The sequence below is a fragment of the Ylistrum balloti genome, unplaced genomic scaffold (assembly GCF_031769215.1).
Source record: "Ylistrum balloti isolate Yb309-2 unplaced genomic scaffold, AGI_CSIRO_Ybal_v1 Utg369956, whole genome shotgun sequence".
Taxonomy (NCBI): Eukaryota; Metazoa; Mollusca; class Bivalvia; order Pectinida; family Pectinidae; genus Ylistrum; species Ylistrum balloti.
This window is the reverse complement of record NW_026782056.1, coordinates 534322-557482: the sequence shown is the minus strand read 5'-3', so window position 1 is coordinate 557482 and position 23161 is coordinate 534322. Positions and strand designations below refer to the sequence as shown.

General features: G+C 34.6%; 1 protein-coding gene across 1 annotated transcript; it reads left to right on the top strand.

The window, feature by feature from the left end:
- The first annotated feature begins 1137 nt into the window (after positions 1–1137).
- Positions 1138–22078, top strand: LOC132547460 (mucin-5AC-like). Its single transcript, XM_060211216.1, has 21 exons — positions 1138–1285; positions 3246–3356; positions 3562–3696; positions 5065–5115; positions 5618–5725; positions 6262–6405; positions 7718–7774; positions 9303–9353; positions 10615–10794; positions 11108–12286; positions 12514–12750; positions 13426–13437; positions 13657–13773; positions 15499–15630; positions 16021–16080; positions 16282–16404; positions 18038–18157; positions 18532–18582; positions 19740–19859; positions 20781–20895; positions 21946–22078. Exons 1-21 carry the CDS (start codon positions 1138–1140, stop codon positions 22076–22078), a joined length of 3384 nt encoding a protein of 1127 aa, XP_060067199.1.
- Positions 22079–23161: the final 1083 nt, after the last annotated feature.

Genomic DNA, 23161 nt, shown 5'->3' with positions numbered 1-23161 from the left:
GAATGAGAGTACATCAATGAGAATATTATTTATTGAGAGAGAAGTCAGCCGAGGAATCAATGGAAGTGTAGAATTGTGAAGTGATCAAGGACATATGAAAGAACAAGTTAAAATCAGTCAGTATGACTTCTCGGTGCAGTAGATAACTAGACGACGATGTACGACGGTTGATAACGTCATTACCACTGTTAGGCCACGTGTTCCAAAATATCTGGTTTCGGTCCTCACTTTGTTGAATTAAAGATGTTAATTCTTTAATTTTCAAATCTCAAAAAAATTCAAATAGCAATGCGTTATATCGACCTCAAGCTAAAATGAAGATTCTGTTTTTTTGGGAGTTTTTTTATTGATTTGTTTTGTTTCTGTTTTTGTCGATGAAAACTTCATAAAATCTAAACCATATATTTTCCTAATTAATCTATCCATACTCAAAGAGACGCATACCATATTTGTAACAAGCTTTATACTCAAATTTTGTCAATAAGAATATATACGCAAAAATGAATTTAGTTATAGGGATAATTTAAATATTACTTTATATTTCTAAAAATAATATTCAAGTACATCATTGAACTTTTCGTTAATTTGTTGTTATTGTCATAGTTAAACTCAATAATGCCTTCGTTCTCTTCACGATTAATCCTATTCATTCGCTTTCATTGTCCAAAATTGATGATTTCAATGATTGTTTTTTTTTTTTTTTATTTTTTTCCAAATTCAGAAAACAAATTATGACCATGGTTTATTCTATGACAAATGATAATTCTACATTGAATTGTAATATTTCGGAAGTGACTATGCTTATTTATGATCATTCTGGTTGCGCGACCATCTAAATAATTGATATGATTTTAAGTACACAGACTAAAACCGTATTTCAAATAATATATGGCCCCAGTTTTGCCTAAATTCATCAGAACACCAAGTCTGCGATGACCGTGTCATATCGTACAGCCACCAAAGTTTGGTTTGTGTTCGGGAATCCGACAGGTGGCGCCTCCTTATCTTATCGCTCGCCCTAGTAAGCTGTGGTGGCACTGAAGAATTAAAAATCCTGTCCTTTTTCGTAGTCGGCATTGGTCGGTCTACAGTGTGCGGTGTACTGTGTAGATCCCTGTCAATTTCGACGAACAAATTATGTTGTCCTTTTTGTGTATCTCTGTTTTGTGTTTAGCGGGAACGCTTGCTGTTGCTCCCGACAACAAACGAGACGATGGTGGATTTTCGCTGTTTTTTGGAACTCAGACGCCAGCACCTCAACTGAATAGTGGCGGAGTAGATATAAGTATGCTAATAGTTCTTCTATCAGTTTTCTCATCATTCAATATTTAGAGTTCATTTTCATTGAAAATATTGGTGACAGGTGTATGATCTGCTTTCGCTTTCCTGCTTGCTAACAAATTCTGACTTTCCCCAGTTTACTTGAGTATTGAGTGAATCAGCGTAAGCTGTTAAACAGCATGTGGCGTCTGAATTGACATAGGGTATTAAGAAAATAATAATAAATTAGAAAATAAATGTCGTGTATAGAATTACCATTATCACCAATCGTCTGTAAGTTAGTATAGGACATGGCATATAATTTCTTATATAAACCAAAGAAATATTTTAAAATGAAATAAAAATCACGGATTGTCCCATTGTATCGGACCTGAAAGCAAAGGGTAGCAATTGTAATGACATAATCGAGCATAACAGCTGTGTAAGGTAAAGTAGCTATCTTTTGGAACATTGAACATATGCTCGTGACACTAATAAAGTAATAAAGTGATAAAGTCGTGATGAGGTTTTACAGAAATTTGGTAGATAAATATACAGTAAACCTTGCTTGATTCGAAATCGTATTCCTCTATTTGATGAAACATGTTCCCAAGAAATTCGAGTTATTCAATGCTTCCAAAATTATAACAAAATTCACCTTAATGACTGGATGTAACTTAAGCTATTATTTTGACTGATAGAAAATCCCGAAAAGTAATTTTAAATGAACAATTTTCATAACACAAGTGTTAACAGAAAATGATGCAATTTCATGATGAAAAAAAAGAGTAAATTGAACTGAATACGTGTTAAATCGGTGGTCAGGTCATTACCGGAAATGATGTATACATTGCCCTCTACATTGTGTCTCTTATCACTTGCTCTAAAAAGACCGATATCTAGACTAGAGGTCAATGTCATATACTTTTCTTACATCTTGTTTTAGTTAAAGTTTATCACCCTATTGTAATCTCAGGTCCACTACAATGTATAAAATAACTTGTCAACAGGAAAATACATAATGTACTTCATTTGGTAAACGCCACACTGTTGACGATCATTGCTTATTACGCTTTGGGCGACTTACACTCTTGTCTTATTTGTAGATATGGTTTCGCAAGGAATGTTGCTTTCCTGTGAACTCAGACTTAATATAGAAATCCCATATAAGCCAGCATGGTGTCATTATGTACAGTGGTGATAGGATATGTGTCTGTTTGTCAAGTGGTTGTATTAAATGTGAAATTTCTTACCGCGCTTTTAGAAACTCGATCTTTATCAGACTCGTGTGTCGCGCATGATCACCGGGTGATCTCCCGTGAATTGTCTTTCGGGATTTTCGCTTTATTGGTGACGCAAAGAAAACCAAGTCGAAACAAACGTGATTTTTACACAAAAAAGAGGATTTTCATAAAAGGTGAGTAAAGGTAAAAAGTCGCGACGATTTCAGGATGTATATGCATGTGGTTTGTGCCTTTGCATGTATCGTTGGTGTTGATTACTTTGTTGTTTTCATCGTTTTCACAACAATCCATACATAGACACTTCATAATTGACAAAACCTATTGTAACACTTAATATGAGATTAAATCGGGATTAGGCTATTGTTGTATTTGCTGTTGGCATGAAACAAATAGAAACAATGTAAGAAACAAATAGAAACAAAGAAACTTTTGAGGAAGGAGGAAGTAAATTCAGAGCCATGAAGGTACATTTCTAGACTCGAAAAATGATAAAATGATTCTGAATTCTCCGTAATGTGTATTGGTTAGGGTGAATTATCTAGTCTGATAGCATGTTATATAACATTATTGTATCAGTATTTACTCAATAGATTGATATGCTAAATGAATGAGGTTATCGATGTTATAAGTTACTGATGTTTGATATTTGTTTTGCAATATATCTGCACAATTTGTATTTCTCCAACTTGTCTAAATAGTTAAGTTACGTAAGTCTATAAATATGCACTGCTTGAATGACAGATTGCGTAGATAAACAAGCGAACTGCGTGGCATTCGGTAAAGAGTCATGTGTACCTCCATACGACAAGTGGGCTCAAGACAATTGTCGTAACTTTTGTGGATTCTGTAACGGTAAGCAATATGTCATTTCAACTTAATGCACTATAAGTATCATATTCTTGTGACTCTACCAAAACTTCGAAGTAAAAAAGTGTGTTTTTTCTGCATTACAAATTCGTTATTTTCACAATAGTCTGTCTTTATAGTGACAGTTGTATTTCATTGCCAATTTTGAATCATCTCAAACCTAACATCGTTGATTGATCGTTGTTTGAAGGCCCGACCACACCCGCGCCAGCTTGTGTGGACAAGCTTCAGAACTGTGAGGCGTACGGACAGAACGTATGTAATGACCCTCAGTATGGAACATGGGCCCAGGAAAACTGTCGTTATTTCTGCCGCAAATGTACAGGTAAATGAGGAAAATATAGAGGTAAATGTTAGAAATGTAGAGAGCAACATTGATGATGTAGAAATAAGTGTTGACCATATGTAGTGGAAGATGTTACAAATGTAAAAAGGGGCGTTGCAAAGAAAATTACGGAAATTCAGATGAAGATGTTGAAATTGCAGAGAACAACGATAAAAATGCAATAAGAAATGTTTCAAATGTAAAGGGAATGTTTAAACCGTAGAGGAAAATGTCGACAATGTTGAGGGAAATGCTGCAAATGCAGAGGAAATTGCTAAAAACGTAGAGGAAAATGTTGAAATGAAGTAGGAAAGTAGAGGGAAAAATTGAGAATGTAGAGGAAAATGTCGAAAATGTAGAGGGAAATATTGAGGATGTAGAGGAAAATGCTGAGAATGAAGAGGGAAATGTTGATCATGTCGAGGGAATTGCTGCAAGTGTAGAGGAAATTGCTGAAAACGTAGAGGAAAATGTTGAAATGAAGAAGGAAAGTAGAGGGAAATATTGAAAATGTGGAGGAAAATGCTGAAAATGTAGAGGGAAATGTTGAAAATGAAGAGGGAAATGTTTAACATGTCGAGGGAATTGCTGCAAATTTAGAGGGAATTGCTGCAAAAGTAAAGGGAAATATTGAGAATGTAGAGGAAAATGCTGAAAATGAAGAGGGAAATGCTGAAAACGTAGAGGGAAATGTTGAAGGAAATATTGAACTTTTAGAGGAAAATGTTGAAATTGTACAGGGATATATTGAAAATATTAAGAAAAGTGTTGAAATCAGAGGGAGATGTGATTTACATACTCGCTTTATGATGGCGTCGTTTATTGTTTTCTTTGATTCCCAGTTTTATGTGAAGGTGTTGAAAACAGGATGACGCAAGCTTTGTTATTTCATAATATTGTATCATTACAAGACAGTTTGTATTTTGTTTTGTCCTTAAATTTCATGATGAAAAGGGGACGATGTTTATATCTACTTCGATGTTTGTTGTTGAAATGTACGGTTGTGTTAAGCATTGAAAAGTTTTTTTCTTCAGTTTATAAATTCCTTTATTTGCCAAACATGGTATGAGAACTTTTATGTACGAGTTTGTACATGGTACAACCTAGCCGTAGCTGTTAGGAAAAACTATCTAGAATTGGTATCGGGAATTTGCATGCAGGGTCAATCTTGAACAAAACATGTACAACTGTTTACTGACGGACGTTTTCAGTAAATACAACAATACTGTCCTAACTTCTTGAACGTACATAATACACCGACTGATATTGACGCTATAATTTGACAATAACATTTTAAATACTTCACAATCAATTAAGGAAAAGTGAACAGAATATGAATGAGTAACATGATATCGTTTTTTTCAACAGTTCAGCAACTTCAAATGGCGGACTTAATGACCACGACTATCGCACCCGAAAGTAAGTACTGTGTAAACTTTGTGCGTTTTACTTATCGTGATCAATTTCCGTATATAGTCCACATCGAATGTGTTGAAGTTAATTTTTGAATTTGCCGTACACGTCGGTAATCTTTAAAAACTTTCTTCTTTCTTTATAACACGCAGAAGGTTTTTTAATTTCGTAAGAGTTCCTCAGCAATATATTGAAAATAATAAGTTAATGGCATTGGTGTTTACAACACATTTATATATTACATCCTAATAAAAAATACTTATTAGACAAAATTATAGGGAAACGTGGCAGTCTGAACAATGAATATGTTAAAATATGTCAACAACAATATATGAATGTCATAATGTTTCATTTTTCACACTGAAGGTTTAGCTATTTCTGTATCAAATTTGTCAACATAACATAATGATAACAAATAAACAACTTGATGCCATTCTCATACCATCAGCCTTACGATTTTTCTAACGGTTATAGTGATAAATACAGATGATATTTTCCCAATGTCTAGAATGTGTGGACAAGGTGGACTGTCGGTTATACGGCCAGAGTTCCTGTTCGGGTAACTTCAAGGGCTGGGCTAAAGAGAACTGTATGAATTACTGTGGATTCTGTGCTGGTGAGTTTGTTTTTGTTTCATTACCGACTATGCAGTTCAACTTTCATTGACATATAATCAAGAATTCTTATCCCTAAAACAAGCGGCCCCTAGCCTAATCGATTTCGTAGGCAGCCGTTGAAAACATTTTGCATTTCAAATATATTTCATAGGACGTTGGTGCAAAATATATGACACAGAGAAACAGGAGACAAAGGAAAGCGTATAAAGTTTCCTTGCAGCAATAGGGGAGTTCAGAATCACTTACAAATCATTATCAGTTCACCAAATTCCAAGAAGATCACCTAAAGCAGAAATATAACACATTTGAAAAAAATCACTTTTTTTACCTTAAGTTATAAAGGAGTTATTGAATAGCAGTTGGGATATTGTTTTCTTTTTTCTACAATGAATCTACAAATCATCGATGGCGTCCATTGTGTGTCATTCTGGGGAAGTGTTTGCATTATAATTATTATTATTTGGACCCATCTGAGAAAGGGTTACTTTTATATATCAGCAATAGACTACATATATATCACATGTCCTATTGAAAGGTGTGCCAACCCCTCCACCAGCTTGTGTCGACAATATCAGCAGCTGTGATCAGTATGAACAATCAGCCTGTACAGACTCTCAGTACCATATATGGGCCATGGATAACTGTAGGAAACACTGTGGCTTTTGTGGCGGTAGCGGAGGTGAGCTACAATATATAGTTTTGTACTGGGTACATAACTTTTCCTGGTAGATTTATATCATATTGTATGTTTTATATTTTTAAATCGTTAGTTGTGCCTGACAATATTCTACTGTTTATGTTGTAGTGGTATGGCTTTCCATTGTTTGTAAATCGTTGATCTTAATGTCATGAGTTTTCATTGTTTAGCGTGGAATTTTGTATAGAAATTTATGGATGAAATAGTAATGTATTTGTTTGGTGACGGAGTGTTTATTTAAGTGGTTTTAAATTCTTTGATATTGTTATTTACATTTTTAAAGGTTATTAAGTGGTTTGATGGCTTAAAGTTATTTTAGCCTGTGTGGTGTTTTTTTTTATATAGTTACCTAAATAAAGTTGCTACATAATTTAATGGAGTCTTGTTTTATGATAAGCTACACAATATTACAGTGTTGTATTTTCTATTGTGTGTTGGAGTTTGTTAATACTGTTAGCTCTACAATATTTCTGTAATGGATTTGATTTGCTTTATATTGTTTGGTTAATAGCGTTTATACTATCTTGTTGATAACATATCTGTTGGTTATTTAATTTTAGATTTTTTATGGTGATTGCAGTTCGATATATACTTTTGTGTTGCTTGTAATGAAATGTATATAATTAAAGTGTTGTATGATGTTGATTTTGCTGTAGAGATAGTGTATGGTTTCACGTTTTTGTTATATCCTGAGATGTATTGTTTGTCGGTATGTTTGTACAGCTATTTTCGTGGATTACGCCGTACCGTTGGTGTAGTTGTATTGGTGTTCTTTACAGTTGTATGGCATGCATATCATTTTACAAGTACTGTGTGATTTGAATGTTATTTGGTCTATGAATGATTGAAATTTGATTAATTGAATAAGTGTTATGTTATTATTATTTATTTGAGAGCGGTTATATAAATACAAAAAAAATTAATCCAAACGCTATTTCAGTCAATTAAGAACTTCTGTCATTTTACGCCTTTACGGGTATTGTGATGGAAGATCAAACAGGTTTTTGCTTCTAATTGTAATCGCGCGCATTTCTCATGGTAACCGCTAACTTATTGATTAAGCTACTCATTGCTGGATATGCAGCTTGTGAATTATAGGTAAGTCTGCTTTGCGCTTCACTAAATATGCAATTACTGTCATAAGTTTATTGTTATCACTAAAACTCCGTATTATATCTGAAAGTAACCATGGCATTTCCGATATATTCTGATAGCATTAGAAAGATCATTCAAGTAATTCGTAAATGAAATATTACATGTGTTAGAAACTGATACCTATAGATTGTGTTTTCAGGAACGGGTGCTGTAACGCCGTCTTTTAACAATCCTATCCCAGCAACATCAGCACCAGGTCAACATCCATCTTTATGATCGACTCGGATCCTGCTGCTTAGCTATGTTATTAAATGATGCCGCTTTGAGATGCTGGTCCTTTTTTTATCATATTGTGAAGCAACGTTGTGTTGTGAACTGATTGGCTAAAAAGCTGTCAATACGTTTTTGATGTTATGACGTTGGCGCTGTTTACTTGGTTCATGGCAATGCTTAGTGACTTCGCAGGACGAGGTTATCCTGTTCGGCTATTTGCCCCTTGATTACTAGCAAACATTCCACCAAATGTCAACATAGTATCAAATATATATACTTAAAATATTGCCCCTTGTGGTGATGAAAATATGTCTTAGAAATGATACCTACAATAGTTACATGTAACAAATCATCAAATCGCTGGTATTTACTCTTCAGGCTTTCTTGTGAGCATTGTAATATATTTGTTGACCATATACGAATAGCTTTGTTTTAGAAAAGTATTCTTGATCCTGTACAACGAGCTTTTTTTATATGTAATCCACTTCGCTAGCTTGATGAACGATATGTATCCAGCTTTATTTGAACTGTTTGCTTGACAACCCATTATATCAAGCTTTTTACCTGCTGCTTGTTGACGTTAACAAATTTAGCTTTATTTTAAAATTAGAAATATTGCCTAATTGGTGTGTTTACTTGTAATTCTTCATTAATCAATTGGGTCATCTTCAAAAGCATTTGTATCGAAATCTTAATAAAGCATACCTGATCTCGCTTGTTCGGTGATGTTTACAAATCAATTTTATTTCAATGTTATTCACGTTTGTATTCATTTGGCAATCTTTTGATGTACACATCAACATTGAATGTTTTGTAATGACCAGTGTACTTCTACCAATAGATACATTAATTGTAAGTATTTTCCAGAAAAGAACAGTTTGTGTGATGACACACGCTAATTATATCGATATACAGATGGACAATAATATCTAACCCATTACTTAACATCTTAAATACATTCACATTGCGCTCACATCTGATCAACTACAAAAAACTTCTTTTTAAAACCTCTACATCATTATATGGTGATACCTTATAACCTACAGATACTTTTAACCTTTCTTCGAATTAGTTTCTTTTACTATCCACTCTCATTTGCGGACATAGACTTACGTGCCAGTATTCATTTGCGTTCTGTGATCTTGTTATTCTGACGTTAGCAGACCTACAATAAAAGCTTCATTATTTCGTTGTCCTGATACTATGCGAAATGAATTTATGAAATAGATTAATTTCATTAATCCCACATGATCCGTAAACGAATATTCCACTATGGAGATTGTATTGCTATTTCAGTATGATAAGAACAGATTCCCTTCCCATTAAATACACCAAGAATTTGTGAGGTCATAACTGAAGCAATTAGAATGTATATCAAATCGCTGCTCGCGTGTGTGTTAGCAAACATTGATTATTTAAGTTATGACACTCAAAGAGACCTTGTTTAGGGTTAAAGATAAACCCTTCTTTACAAAGTGGTTATGTTTAATACATTTTCTTCTTGTTTTCAGGATTCGCCGTACCGAACCTTCCCGGAAAGAGAAATGTTCCTGCTCTGCGATGTAAGTAAACCTTATACAGAACATTAAAACAGTCATGAAATCAGAACAAAACTATCTCACAAAGCCATACTACATTAACATGCCTAGAAAATGATCAATGCAATACAGTATATCTGAAATTTAAACGCGAGATATATAAGTGTTCAGATTATATTTAAGAAGTGTTTTGAAGTGTTTACTCTATATGTTCAAAACAATATGTACATGTTGGGTTACTTATTTATTTTTTACAGTTTCGTTGGCTAATATTTCGCGGTCATTATAGTTTGGGCTAATTCACCAGGATTAAGTTTTGTGTCAATGTCAATACATTGCTATTTGGTTATACAGGAAACATACATTTCCTGAGTTATGATTATCCGTCAAATGATTGCTTCGAATGTGATTTCGCGCTGTCTTTGATCATTGGGAAAGTAGCGAAATTAGATACCCGCGATTTTTACCAACTCTACATATTAGAAATGGTAACAAATTTTATTTTTTAATGATTTTATTTCATGAGACCAGAATATAGTTATTCTTAATGTGGTAAACTTAAGATATATTAAATCCCACTGGATATCACTATTTGGAAAGGTTGTAGTGTTTATGTGATAAAAACCTTTTTAATAATGAGTGTTAGGCCTAATTGTGACTGCGATATACAAAGAGCGGATCAGATACATGCATTTAGTGAATATTACCTCTCAATAAAATTGAAAGATAGAAACTGTGCACTTGTAAAACAGAACAAGAAATAGTGCTCCGTACTTAAAAGTCACAGATGATACGGGTCTGAAGTGATGAACTCTGTATGGTGACTAAGGACAATCGTCTTTGTCGAATTCAATGTACAAACACCACACTTACCCCATGTGATATTCGCTCGATCGTTCGATGCTATTTAAAATATCTTGAAGTTTATTTTTGAAATAATTTCTATATGAATTTTTAATGATAAAAATAAATCTATTTAATTAAAATAAAATTAGGTGAAGCAGTCACGAGTAAGGATATTTCATTTTTTTTTTTTTTTATTTTCTTACTAATTCGTGAAGCATGTTTATATAGGATTATACATTAATTAGTACGTTCAATGGTTATAAACGTAGGTATGTAACCTTTATAGAAAAAGAATGTTTTATTTTTGAATAGCATGGCGGTATTTCTTATTTTTTTCATATACTTTATACTAAAAATATTCATGTATTAGTAATCGTTGACGCTCTGCCCGTGTATAATATTATAAAATAGTTATAACTTTATCATCAATTGAATCAAGCGTTGAAGAGGCAAGCCGGTACAGGAGCAGAACCAAATGGCTTTATGACAGAGAAACCCCCTACCACCCAGACCAGCACGGAGAGTCCTCCATCCACGAAGGCGCCTACTACTCTGGAACCCCCTCCAGCACTTCCCTCCCCCGAAAATGAGGGAACTGGCGCGGAAATAGTTGAACCAGGTAAAGCGAAGAACATCTTTTAATTTGATTGAGTGTTATAATGAACGGGTAATATTTACGCCAGAAACCGCAAGTTTTCTAAACCACATACAAAACACATAAAAAACATACAAGTGAATAGCACCTTTTGATACAAATTTAGGATGAATTCAAATTCAAAACTAGAAATGAAATATTCCTTTTAACAAGCAATGATATAATCAGATGATATTAAATTTATCACAGACAGCAGACCTCCTCCAACGTTCGTATTTAAATGTTGTTGTCTGCTGTTTGAAGTCTGATTATTAACGATATGTTTAAAATGTTTTAGCGTTTCCAGTCAGACCAGTAAAAACTACCACCGAAAAAGGGCCTGCCCCTCCAACGACAACTTCTACCGAGGCTCCACCAGCAACCTCAACCGAATCTCCCCCTGAAACCCCAACTACAACAGAAATGGGTCCCACCTCTACCGAAATGGCTCCGTCAACTGATAACGTTACAACCGAGTCACCCAGCGGTTCAGAAAACACAACAGATTCTGGGTTATCAACACCTGCACCTTCAAATGGACCTGAAATTACAACGGATTCAGGCGTATCTGCACCTTCAAATGGACCTGAAGTGACAACAGATTCAGGCGTATCTTCACCTTCAAAAGGACCAGAAATGACAACGGATTCAGGCGTATCTGCACCTTCAAATGGACCTGAAGTGACAACGGATTCTGGCGTATCTGCACCTTCTAACGGACCTGAAATGACAACGGATTCAGGCGTACCAACACCTTCTAACGGACCTGAAATGACAACCAATTCTGGTGTATCTTCACCTTCAAATGGACCAGAAGTGACAACGGATTCAGGCGTACCAACACCTTCAAATGGACCTGAAGTGACAACGGATTCGGGCGTATCTGCACCTTCTAACGGACCAGAAATGACAACCAATTCTGGTGTATCTTCACCTTCAAATGGACCAGAAGTGACAACAAATTCAGGCGTACCAACACCTTCAAATGGACCTGAAATGACAACGGATTCAGGCGTATCTGCACCTTCAAATGGGCCAGATGTGACAACAGATTCAGGCGTACCAACACCATCAGGTCCAATCATGACAACAGATTCAGGCATACCAACGCCTTCAATAATGCCTAGTGGGACAACAGATTCAGGCGTACCAACACCATCAGTTCCAGACGTGACAACAGATTCAGGCGTACCAACACCTTCAAATGGACCTGATTTGACAACAGATTCAGGCGTACCAACACCTTCAAATGGACCTGATTTGACAACAGATTCAGGCGTACCAACACCTTCAAATGGGCCAGTCATGACAACAGATTCAGGCCTACCAACACCACTAGTTCCAGACGTGACAACGGATTCAGGCGTACCAACACCATCAGTTCCAGACGTGACAACAGATTCAGGCGTACCAACACCTTCAAATGGACCTGATTTGACAACAGATTCTGGTGTACCAACACCATCAGTTTCCAGTGGTGAGTCATATATCTTTCTTCAATTTTAGTTATCAATGTGTGTATTGGATTGCTTATTTCATATGCAGTTCACTCCCTATAACTTTTGATTATGAAGATGTGCTTACAGAACTTAAATGCCCAATCATAAAAATTCATAACGTAAATCGAACTAATGTTTTTTTGCGATATTTTCTATAGATTTTTTTTCTTATAAATTGTATTAGTGCCAGTTAATGTAACAACAGAACAACCTGGTTTGGTTTCAACTGAAGTCGTAGCTACAGGAAGTACAGAACAACTCCCGACAGGATCAACCGAAGTACCAGCCACAGGAAGCACAGAACAACCTGCGACAGGAACAACAGAAGAACCAGTCACAGGACCCTCTTCAGGACCGGACACAGTTCCTCCGTCTGAGACACCAGCTGGTCCTGTTACAGTACCACCTACTTCAACTGGCCCCTCTGTAACAACTAATGCCGGTATTTGTGATTTCCACATTTGATGATAAAGGATTAATATGAATTTGATGAATTTTGAGCTTGCTACATATTTTCGTTTATCTTATCTCCTTTTCTCACTCTCTCCTATCTTAATTAAGTTTATCATCTGTCAAACTTTCTGTATAATTGATTGACTATTTTCTAAAATGTTCGAATTTCCAACAATTAGCCTCGTGATAAAATAGAGTTTGTCTGACACTTTGGTCCTTAGTACTGGCACGTTTGTGGAAGGTTGTGACAAGTATGACGTGACGAATCTTGACAATATCTGTTTTTGTAGACAATTACATAATATTTACTTTTAGGATGTTTGAATGCCGGTTCATTGGCTAAAATTACAATGTATAACATACATTAAATCACACGATTGGGGACAAAAAGGAACATGAACCCACACTGTTTTATTCCAGGATCACTTTGCATTTACACTTACCCTTAAATAACGTGTGTGTGTATTCAAATATAATTACAGTAAATATATTAAGTTCTGACGTCAGACAGCGTCAGGATATTTAAATATAAATGAAATGATATGTGTTTTGTCGGGATAATTTATTATCATGGCTTTGCAATATGTTATTTCTTACAATGAATAAGATGTTTCGTCTTGCATGTAAGTATCTTAGTATGACACTTCTGACATTACCATTGCAGGTGTCACGGAAGGTAAGTAGGTGATTCGGTTGATTTTTATTTTCCAAATGAAGAATCATTGCCAAGTGGACAAATACATTGTTACTTTGGAAAGATTTCTGATTTTGGTGCTGAAATGTCATTTTTTCCCGTGACTGTTATTATACCCGATATACCTAGTTATTAATTAATTTTATGCATTCATTTCCAACTTTAATATTATTTCATTGTATATTTGATGATTTGTTTTAGTCTGTGAAGACAAATTATCAAATTGTCGACAATACGGTTTCGATAAAGTGTGTGTCGAGGGGCCATACAGACCCTGGGCTGAAGTTCGATGTCGCAAATTCTGTGGATTCTGCGGAGGTAAGAATTTTTCTTAAAAATACCGAATGAACCCCTCTCCCCACCAACAATGAATTCGAACTCGTGTAAACAATTAAGCACTGAATGTAAACAAACCATTGTTACATCAACAATATATTTAGATAAGTAATCACAACTTACGAATGATCTCACAGAGTAAGCTATCTAGAACTCCTTTCTAAATTAAAAACGTAGGAACTCCTGTCACAAATCATCTCTGACAACTTGAAATAACCTACTTTGATATATTTAACAAAATATTGTCTCCTTCAATATGGTTCAATATGGCACTTTAAATAGGTAAACAATCGCCCATCAGCTTATTTTTTGGCATTTGTATAATTACCCTAATGCGTATTGGGTGGTATTTGTTTCAGTGATGCGAACAAGGGTTTATGTATGTATTATACACCATAAGCTTAGTTGTCTTATTTCTAATTGCACTCAATATGTTTTGTCTGTTTTCTGAGCATACTCATTACGTTTTGTCTGTCTTCCTTCTGATCAAACTCGATAAGGTTAGTCTGTCTTACTTCTAATCATACACAATAAGCCTTGTCTGCCGTCTGATCATATTCAATTAGTCTGTCTTACTTCTAATCATACACAATAAGCCTTGTCTGTCTTCATATTCAATTGTTTTACTTCTAATCATACACAATAAGCCTTGTCTGCCGTCTGATCATGATTCATATTCAATTACACAATAAGCCTTGTCTTCATATTCAATTGTTTTACTTCTAATCATACACAATAAGCCTTGTCTGCCGTCTGATCATATTCAATTGTTTTACTTCTAATCATACACAATAAGCCTTGTCTGCCGTCTGATCATATTCAATTGTTTTACTTCTAATCATACACAATAAGCCTTGTCTGCCGTCTGATCATATTCAATTGTTTTACTTCTAATCATACACAATAAGCCTTGTCTGCCGTCTGATCATATTCAATTAGTCTGTCTTACTTCTAATCATACACAATAAGCCTTGTCTGCCGTCTGATCATATTCAATTGTTTTAGTCTGTCTTACTTCTAATCATACACAATAAGCCTTGTCTGCCGTCTGATCATATTCAATTGTTTTACTTCTAATCATACACAATAAGCCTTGTCTGCCGTCTGATCATATTCAATTGTTTTATCATATACACAATAGTCTGTCTTCTAATCATACACAATAAGCCTTGTCTGCCGTCTGATCATATTCAATTAGTCTGTCTTACTTCTAATCATACACAATAAGCCTTGTCTGCCGTCTGATCATATTCAATTAGTCTGTCTTACTTCTAATCATACACAATAAGCCTTGTCTGCCGTCTGATCATATTCAATTGTTTTACTTCTAATCATACACAATAAGCCTTGTCTGCCGTCTGATCATATTCAATTAGTCTGTCTTACTTCTAATCATACACAATAAGCCTTGTCTCATATTCAATTGTTTTACTTCTAATCATACACAATAAGCCTTGTCTGCATCATATTCAATTGTTTTACTTCTAATCATACACAATAAGCCTTGTCTGCCGTCTGATCATATTCAATTAGTCTGTCTTACTTCTAATCATACACAATAAGCCTTGTCTGCCGTCTGATCATATTCAATTGTTTTACTTCTGATCATGCTCAATACGTTTTGTCTGACTTATTGGTCATACCTATTGCGCTTTGTATCTCATACTTCTGATCGTAGTCAATGAACTTTTTTTGTGAATGTTACAGCCCCTACAACACCTCCTCCATGTCAGGACACCTTGTCAAATTGTAATGAGTACAACGATGACTTGTGTACCAATCCCATCTTTAAGATTTTCAGAGAGGACAACTGCCGAGCTTTCTGTAAACTGTGTGACAGTAAGTATGTTCATTACTAAGTTAATCCTTTGTGACATATGATTTGCATTTTCATTATTTCATTTTATTTCTGTTCTTTCTAACGGTTGGAGTAGATTAAGAGATTGCAATAGTAAGCAACTGAAAAATTATGATGATTATAGATTTGAAATGATTTCTGCCAACATATTCTGTTATTTTCAGTTTTTCTTTTCGCCATAAGCCATGGTGTCTATTTTTTACAGAACGGCTAACTTATCTAGACAAATGTTGTTTGTTCAGCAACGACGAGTCACAGAGGGACGAAATAGCTGTTTGATGCAGTTTATTATGTCACTTGATTCTAATGCATTTGATTCTTAATTTGTTCCTTTGTACAAAATACTTATTTCATGTTGGTGTATTTTATAGATCCTATTGCTCCACCAACCACTCAAGCTCCTAGCACCACTCTAGATCCCATCATGCAGAGTAAGTGTTTTGAATTTTCAATTGTACGTTATACATTGTCTTTGATATTTTCTGTCCCCAAAAGAGACCAATAAAATACGTATGATATTTAACAATGTTGATGCTCTGAACAGATAACTTTATTTCCGTGTTCTACTGGAGATGTTTTAATTCATCAACGTAAGTTCAAGCTTAATATGATACTATATGTATCGTTTTCAGGTTTATTAACTGACTGCAGAAACATCAGAACCGACTGTGATTACTTCCCAGATAGCTCATGTTTCGGTGATTATGAAGCCTGGGCGAGACGTAACTGTGCTCTCCGTTGTGGATATTGTCCAGGTAACATGAAGATGTTTTATGTATTAAGCGTGGTTTCGCACTGAATTCTATGTTTTAGTGCTTCCTTACGTTAGTTGTCCTAATCAAGGCTCTAAGGAATGTAATTGGTAAATTTATTAGAGGCTGTTTATATCTAATAGAGCGATTGGCATAGTTTGTCAAAGGTAACATGACCTTAAGAGGGTTAATCAAACATGTTTAACCCGGTAACATGACATTGGGAAGATTAATCATGAACGTCTTAACCTGGTTACCTGACATTGGAGTGTTTATTCATTTTGTCATATGTCGGTGAAATAGAATATAATATTGATCATATCAAATTGAATATGAAACCAAGACATTTGCATCAAACATTTTTTTAGGATTTTCAACAACAGCCTTTTATAAATAATAACATTATCATTATTCTCTTCGAGACTATAGACTTTTTGATGTAACTCTACCAGTATGACACCAGTCCCTCACTAAATGTATGTCTAAATGTATATCGCTCTTGTCGGTTTCCCACAATGACGTCCTTAGCGTTATAAAATCTGCTAGTTATTTGAAATCAGATTCTATTAATTTTCATCTACATATGTAGTTAACACCCCTGCCAGTAATTGTGATCATCCTGTAAGGGAATGTACTCGCTTCTTCCTCCACTGTCCTCGTTTATAACATTCAAGGACAGTTCCTCCTTAACTCACTTTCGACTATAAATGACTATTTACTTCTAAATACTAATTTCCTAGAAGTTCTCATATACTGGATTCAGATAAGAGTTTTTGTGTTAATTTTCGTTACCGGTACTGGACGTCTTTTTTCCTTTCATTTACTTTTTGATATACAAATCGTGATTCAGAATTCGGTCAAGTGTTTTGATCAGACACAGGATTGTGCGCGTCTGGACTGTTTGGGTTTGTGCCTGCCTCATTTTATGGGGACATTTGAATTTATCTCGACATATTATTAAGAATTTGTCGCTCATTAGTAACGGCTGATTGCAGTGTTTCCTTTTCATTTCTTTATCTATACAAACCTGTATTCTAAATTTTATTGTTCCAGTCTGTCGCAGTGTTATGTAATATCACTCTTCAATTTAATAACTATTTGTTGGATGTATTTGTGAAACTGATATAAATTTGATAGACAATATCAAACTTAATCCTAAATAAGGCAAGGACAATACGACCAGGTGTTCGGAAGGATAAACGTCTTCTGCTTTATCGACTACACCCGCGATGTAAATCTTTATTAATCCGTGTTAGCAACAACAGCAGAACAATTAGGTTTACTAACGAGCATAAAACATGTCCACCTTCATATTACACAAAGAAATAAAATATTTCTCACTGAGATCATTCATAAAAAATACTCATAGTTTTCATCAACTTGCATCACTCCAAACTTTGCTATGATTGTCCCTGCAGATTGCCGACATCTTGAACGAAAATCGTGATGCTGGGAACAAGCACATCCAGACATGGAAATTCACAATAGATAAAATGAAATCATTACGTTAATTATGCACCAGGGCGAAAGTTGTCCCTGTTAGTGTCGTTGTAAAATAAATCTAGGTAAGCGATTGATGAATAAGAGGAAAGTGTTCAAAGTTCAAGTGTTGTTACAAATAAATTTGATTCATCAGGTAAACTAGAGGCTTGCGCAGACAAGGATCCTCTTTGTAAGGAATACGGAGAGGATTTGTGTACAACTTATGAAGGCTTCGCCAGGGAAAACTGTAAATCGTTTTGCAGCTTATGTGGAGGTATGTAGCATAAAAGTATACAAATTCCTTTGTGGAATTACATAGTATGTCTCCAAATGACACTTAACATTAACTATCATTAGACACATTAAACTTTTTATCATGGAAGAAAATAGAATAGGTTCCAACGTAAGAGCGTTTGCAACGAGTGGAAGTCCTTCTGTATGTCGACAGCAAATTGCTTAATATATAGTGGAATACAATTTTATTTATAAAGGAAATTGAGATCGTCATGAAAACCATAGAATGTTGTTATTTTTATTACCATCCTTTATCTCTGAATAAATATGAATGTCAAGTTATCGATAAATAGAATCATTGTGTTTTAATTATGTATATACATGTACTGTACGACTGTATTATTTGTCTCACAGCTCCCGTGCGACCATCAAGTGTTCCTGGATCCGGGAATACTACTGGTACCGGTATGTTTACATCTTATATTTGAATATATATTCATTGTAAGTGTCATTCCTTATCATCCCCTTCCGTTTACTGGAATGAATAACGCGGTTCCGTATTGGTTGACCTATCATTTTCTTTCTTTGTTGAAATATAAAACATTTCCTTTGTTGCCACGTTCCTTTTTGTGTGAAATTGTCAACAAATCTTCCTTTCTGACATTATCTGCTTCCGTTAAGAAAACCCTATAACGCACTTTCTTTTTTCATGCAAAAAATCCAACCTCAAATGGAACCAAAGCTATGTAGGCCAAGAGATGAGACAGTAGTGTCCTGTTTGGTATTCCACTACCAGCAAATATACTTCCAAACATGAAATTGTTCATTATCACCGATTTTAAAGTTCAGACACAATCTTAAAGGGATTAGTAAATGTATGTTTTACATAATTTGGTACGGGGAATTCACTGAACACAAGAACGATATTTTAAAACTTTTGTGATTTTACAAAACTTGGACTTTATATAAAAAAGTTAAATGATGACATCTTCCATTTAGTTTGTATTGAAAGGTGTTATATTACTGTTGTTTAGTGAACAGTGCTGGACTTGTAGTCCCTGAGATTTGCCGTAACCTGTATGCAAAGTTTTCATTCATCCATGTGGTAACATGTTTCAGAATAAACGGATCTTCACTTTTTTAAATATCTTATCGAAAAATATGTAATCGACTGAATTTAGAGATAGGGCTTCCAATTATCTGCTTTATGTAGTTTTTATATTATGAGACCTACACAGATTTTCCTGTGTCGCTTCATTGGTTTCAACAATGCAAGTACTTAGCATCACTGATGAGCGCTAAAAGCACAGCCCTATGATGTGGTCTATCTTAGTATTTGGCTCTACTGTATTCATTCTAAATCTGCAGTGAAAAATGTATTTTGTTTAATTTCGCCATTGCTGTAGTATCCTTGCAGTATAAATATTTTTGACGGTTGTCTAACCGTCTAACTAATTTCACGACTGAGTTCAGAAATCGCTTTAAAAAGGAATGTTCTGCCAGCAGATATTTGTTTCCTCGTTTCGAATTTTATACCACATCACAGTTCTTATCCGTCTGTACACAAAGTCTATTTGGTAGAAAACATCGTATTTATTTATGTCCGTCTTTCTTCAACACAGCTGTAACACAACCGTTTGCTCCTTCAAAACAATCGAATCTTGCTCCAACATCCGGAAACTTAACTGCCGCCTCACAGCTTTTGTCACATACATACGAGGGACCTCCTTCGGACAAGCCTGGTAAGTCAGTTTTCCTTGTTTCCCTCAAACATACGTGTAAGATGCATCTGGTGTTATGGCGTTAGTCGTTCGTTTGTCTGATAAAAATATCGTGCAATAGTTTACATGCGTTTGCGTCGATCATGCTTGTATTGGTAAATAGTATTATCATATAATGATATTTATTGGAGTTCGTTATCAATTTCAATATAAATAATCTTGATTTTCTCACTTGAGGTCCTCCCTTGGACTCCAGCGCAACAACCTCAATCTGCTCTTATCGGCATTTTATACTCAAAACTGGTTTACGTTGGGTTGTGGTTGGTTTTGATTTTAAGATCGATGTAGCAGCATCTCTAATGGAAATGATATATTTCTAATCACTAATATAAAGTATTGATACCATGCTTATAGTCAAATCTTTAGGCACTGTAACGATACTGTACAAGTCGAGGTCATCAATAACACTACATTTGCCTACATAGGTTTAGCCGTAAACTCATCGTGCTGTTTTTTCGTAGTCATTTCAAAACAATTTAAATCATGTTGTTTCGACAAACGTTCTCAATATAACACAGAAGTACCTTATAAGACATAGACAAATCGTTCATTCAAGATTTTTAGAAAAGTATATTGACGTCAGAGAGATCTAGCTTGTTCTGATAACTTACACATCATTTCTCTTCCTTTAATTGACGCTTTTGATCTGAAGCTTTGTCACCACTTCCTACTTATGGCCGTCTTCTCCAACTCTACTTACATATCGCCAATGTAACACTAATGGTGTTTATTTATCCATTTGTTATTATTGATGTCATAGATATATATTGCAAGAACTTAAGATAGTTTCTATGTGTGTCTGGAAATCATGAAGCAGCCTCCTTTGATGTCATTATTTTTAAAGACGCAGACATAAGACGGAATTTACTTATTTTGTAACAGGATTCTGTCAATACAAGACCCAATATCTTAACCTCACTGAGACCTATACAGATGGATGTGATGTCAGATGTACATGTCTGGACAACATAAGGAACACAGTCGTGTGCACAGATATGTAAGTATGATTTAATCAAATCACACTTCAATACCTTCAGAAATAAGTACAGTTCAAAGTTATTCTCTCGATATATAACCATGTTTTAGCTGGTGAGCCAGTACAATAAAGAAACATCAGATCGATAACCAATCGCATGATGCAAATAAGATTTCTATTAAAGAGATGCATTTCCTAGCTCGAGACATATCAAAATATAAAATATCACCGCGAGTTGTAATGATTTGAAGACATAATAAACATGTTGTGCATGACCGGAAAATAAAGTTTACTTGTATAAGAAAACACACACACACACACACATATATATATATATATATATATATATATATATAGAGAGAGAGAGAGAGAGAGAGAGAGAGAGAGAGAGAGAGAGAGCATTTAACTGGTGTTTTTTTTCATCAAATCACTTTTTATTGTAACTGCATATACAGTTTACAACTTTTTACAATAAATTATGATTATTTATAATAAAACAATGCAATGTGGCCGAGATGTACCGGTAGACTACTTTCCACGGAGTGTGACATGCAATCATATATGCGCTTAGTGTCTACAGTGCAAAACATTCCGAGATTGATATAAAACATTTTTTTGTATTTTAATCACCATCTTCCATACAACAACTTGGGATGGTTTTTTATCCGCTATAAAGGGCCTCCGGCTTCCATCGGTCGAAGGCATTATCGCGACACCATAATTTACACAACCGCTCTCGATCTAAATTGATAACTATGTATTTGTTTTATGTTCTGTGTAGGTGATGTAATTCATGTAATATTTGTGTCTTGATAAAGGGGCAAGTTGCCTCGAAAATTTGACAATTCGCTTGTCCGTACTATAGAACGTGGACAGAAACTTTGTGTTTTCGCGTTAATGTAAAACCATGGTTTATCATCTTTTGAGTATTTGTGTAATACTGCAAAGTTAATTTTCATTAATAGTTGAAGACAAGTTAAACAACATTAGCATGATAGTTTGATGGATTGATTAACCACCATTTAATTTTTGTGGATTTGATACTTATCCCTCTCGTCTTGTAACCAATAGATGCCCACGATGGACCTCAACGCCTTCCGAGTGTCACCTAGAAAAGGATCCGAACGGTTGTTGTGAGCGCCTCGTCTGTAATAGCGGAATACTACCAGGGGTTCCCCAAGTCAACCCCACAAAACAAACGTAGTATAATGTATAATATATAAACAATTTCATATCCATTTTATAGTTACACTGATAAAAAATAAAAATAAAGATGGGAAATAAATTGTTTTTATTTCTGACATATGACAAGTAACACCAAAACAGTCACAGAAAACTCATATTTTCATATAAATAAATGTTTTTAAATGTCAGTAAATGATGCAAAGACTTATTTTTTTTTAAATTTCTCCTTATAAACATACAGTTTCTAAATACAAACATCTACCAATCATAAACATAGCTATACAAATAGCATCTACAAATTACTGTCTAGTTTAGAACAATATCGTTAAACAAGTTATCTTAAATTGTATTAATAATCCATGTTGACGTGTGTTGACATTGATGGAAGTGCTAGAGCGCTCTTACGCTGGAATAAAAACCAAAATGACAGTCAACACTAACAGCATACGATAGACTTTTAAAAAAGCAATAAAAACTCAACAAACATGGAAGAAATAAAATACTCATTAACTTACTTGTTAATAATTATACATTTGTATTTCGAGAATTACATTTTAACATATTACTCGTTTGAAAATGTTATTTAAGTACGTTTCCGAGTAAGACAATATTTTCATTCTCATTCTTATATCAGTGTTTTAAATGATTACATACCTGTTTGGAGCTCAGGACAAACCAAGACACACTGATTGCAACAATATAGCATGTTATTTCTGGTTGACATATTTATATATCGATATAGTTCTACTGTTAATTATCGGACATATTTGTATATCACACGACAAACCATAAGTGATTTTGATTTTTAGATTTGTTCATGGGGTAAAGTGTTTCATTTCAAATTATGGATTTTGTTCGGGTCTTTTTCGAAGTCTATCCATTGTGAAATCGTAAAAATCGAATATTCTGCGATTAGCAACTGGGAGTTACCACCCTTAGCACATACAGTTCGTACTGACAAGTAGAGAGGTCTCTGTGGTTTATGTTGAGAAGGATAAGGAACCATTCTTTTAAAAAATATTATACTCTGTCACACGATATGAAAATAATCCCAATATATACTTACTATAAAACTTTACGTAAAGTAGCATGATGTAGATAT

Bases quoted from the DNA above. Each gene is read 5' to 3' on its own strand.
- LOC132547460 (XM_060211216.1), top strand. From the start codon at position 1,138: ATGTTGTCCTTTTTGTGTATCTCTGTTTTGTGTTTAGCGGGAACGCTT. The intron at 9,354-10,614 runs GTAAGTAAACCT...AATTGAATCAAG, and splicing joins AAATGTTCCTGCTCTGCGAT to CGTTGAAGAGGCAAGCCGGT. The intron at 18,158-18,531 runs GTATGTAGCATA...TTTGTCTCACAG, and splicing joins GTTTTGCAGCTTATGTGGAG to CTCCCGTGCGACCATCAAGT.